The 641-nt window shown below is 43.7% G+C and overlaps 1 protein-coding gene across 1 annotated transcript in view; it reads right to left on the minus strand.

The window, feature by feature from the left end:
- Positions 1-482, minus strand: part of LOC107577739 (uncharacterized) — a gene marked incomplete at its 5' end in the record, with an annotated part of 6,918 nt that extends 6,436 nt beyond the window's left edge. Inside the window, 2 exons of the mRNA XM_016263779.1 lie at positions 11-39; positions 194-482. Of these exons, the coding sequence (XP_016119265.1) occupies positions 11-39; positions 194-482 (318 nt within the window). The remainder of the gene's footprint in view (positions 1-10; positions 40-193) is intronic.
- Between the last annotated feature and the right edge of the window lie 159 nt (positions 483-641).

Here is a 641-nt window from a genome sequence, read left to right on the forward strand (position 1 = left end):
CATGCAGCACGCTGAACTTCACCTCGTTGTCTTTATCTGCTGAGAGCGAAGGGAAGACACGGAAGAAGAGAAAGAAGTGAGAATGCTCAACGTTTTGATGCAATTCTCAAAAATCTAAACGTTTCCCATCATGTCAAAACCCTCAAACGAGCACTTATTCTTTTGGAGAAACTGTTTTATGATATCTCTGTACCTGCCAGACACAGTGAGTGCGGGAACTGCACGGATTTGAGAATAGACGGATCGCAGTCCACATCGAAAATGGGACCAGCAAATTTCCAGGATCCAGTCAAGTAGGTGCTAAACTTGCTCCAGGAGAGAACGCAGTAGGTGATCTTCACACACTGAGAGACCTCGAACACCAGCCCCGTGTCTGAACACTCATACACACCCTCCGCATCCAGCTGCAGCCTACAGAAGAGCCACACTGTCAAACAGATGAACACTGAGAGTCTAAAACTGTAAGCACTGCAGTTACCAGCCTATACAGTTATCACAACACTTTCCTTTGATCATAATTCAATTTAGTCAGAAGGTATCTGCTATTATTTAACTCATAAGCTGTAATGATTACTAAACATTTCAATAATAACATCCACACACACACACACACACAAACACAGACACACACACACACACAG

Source organism: Sinocyclocheilus grahami, unplaced genomic scaffold (assembly GCF_001515645.1).
Source record: "Sinocyclocheilus grahami isolate Dianchi unplaced genomic scaffold, SAMN03320097.WGS_v1.1 scaffold7046.1, whole genome shotgun sequence".
In the NCBI taxonomy this organism is placed as follows: Eukaryota; Metazoa; Chordata; class Actinopteri; order Cypriniformes; family Cyprinidae; genus Sinocyclocheilus; species Sinocyclocheilus grahami.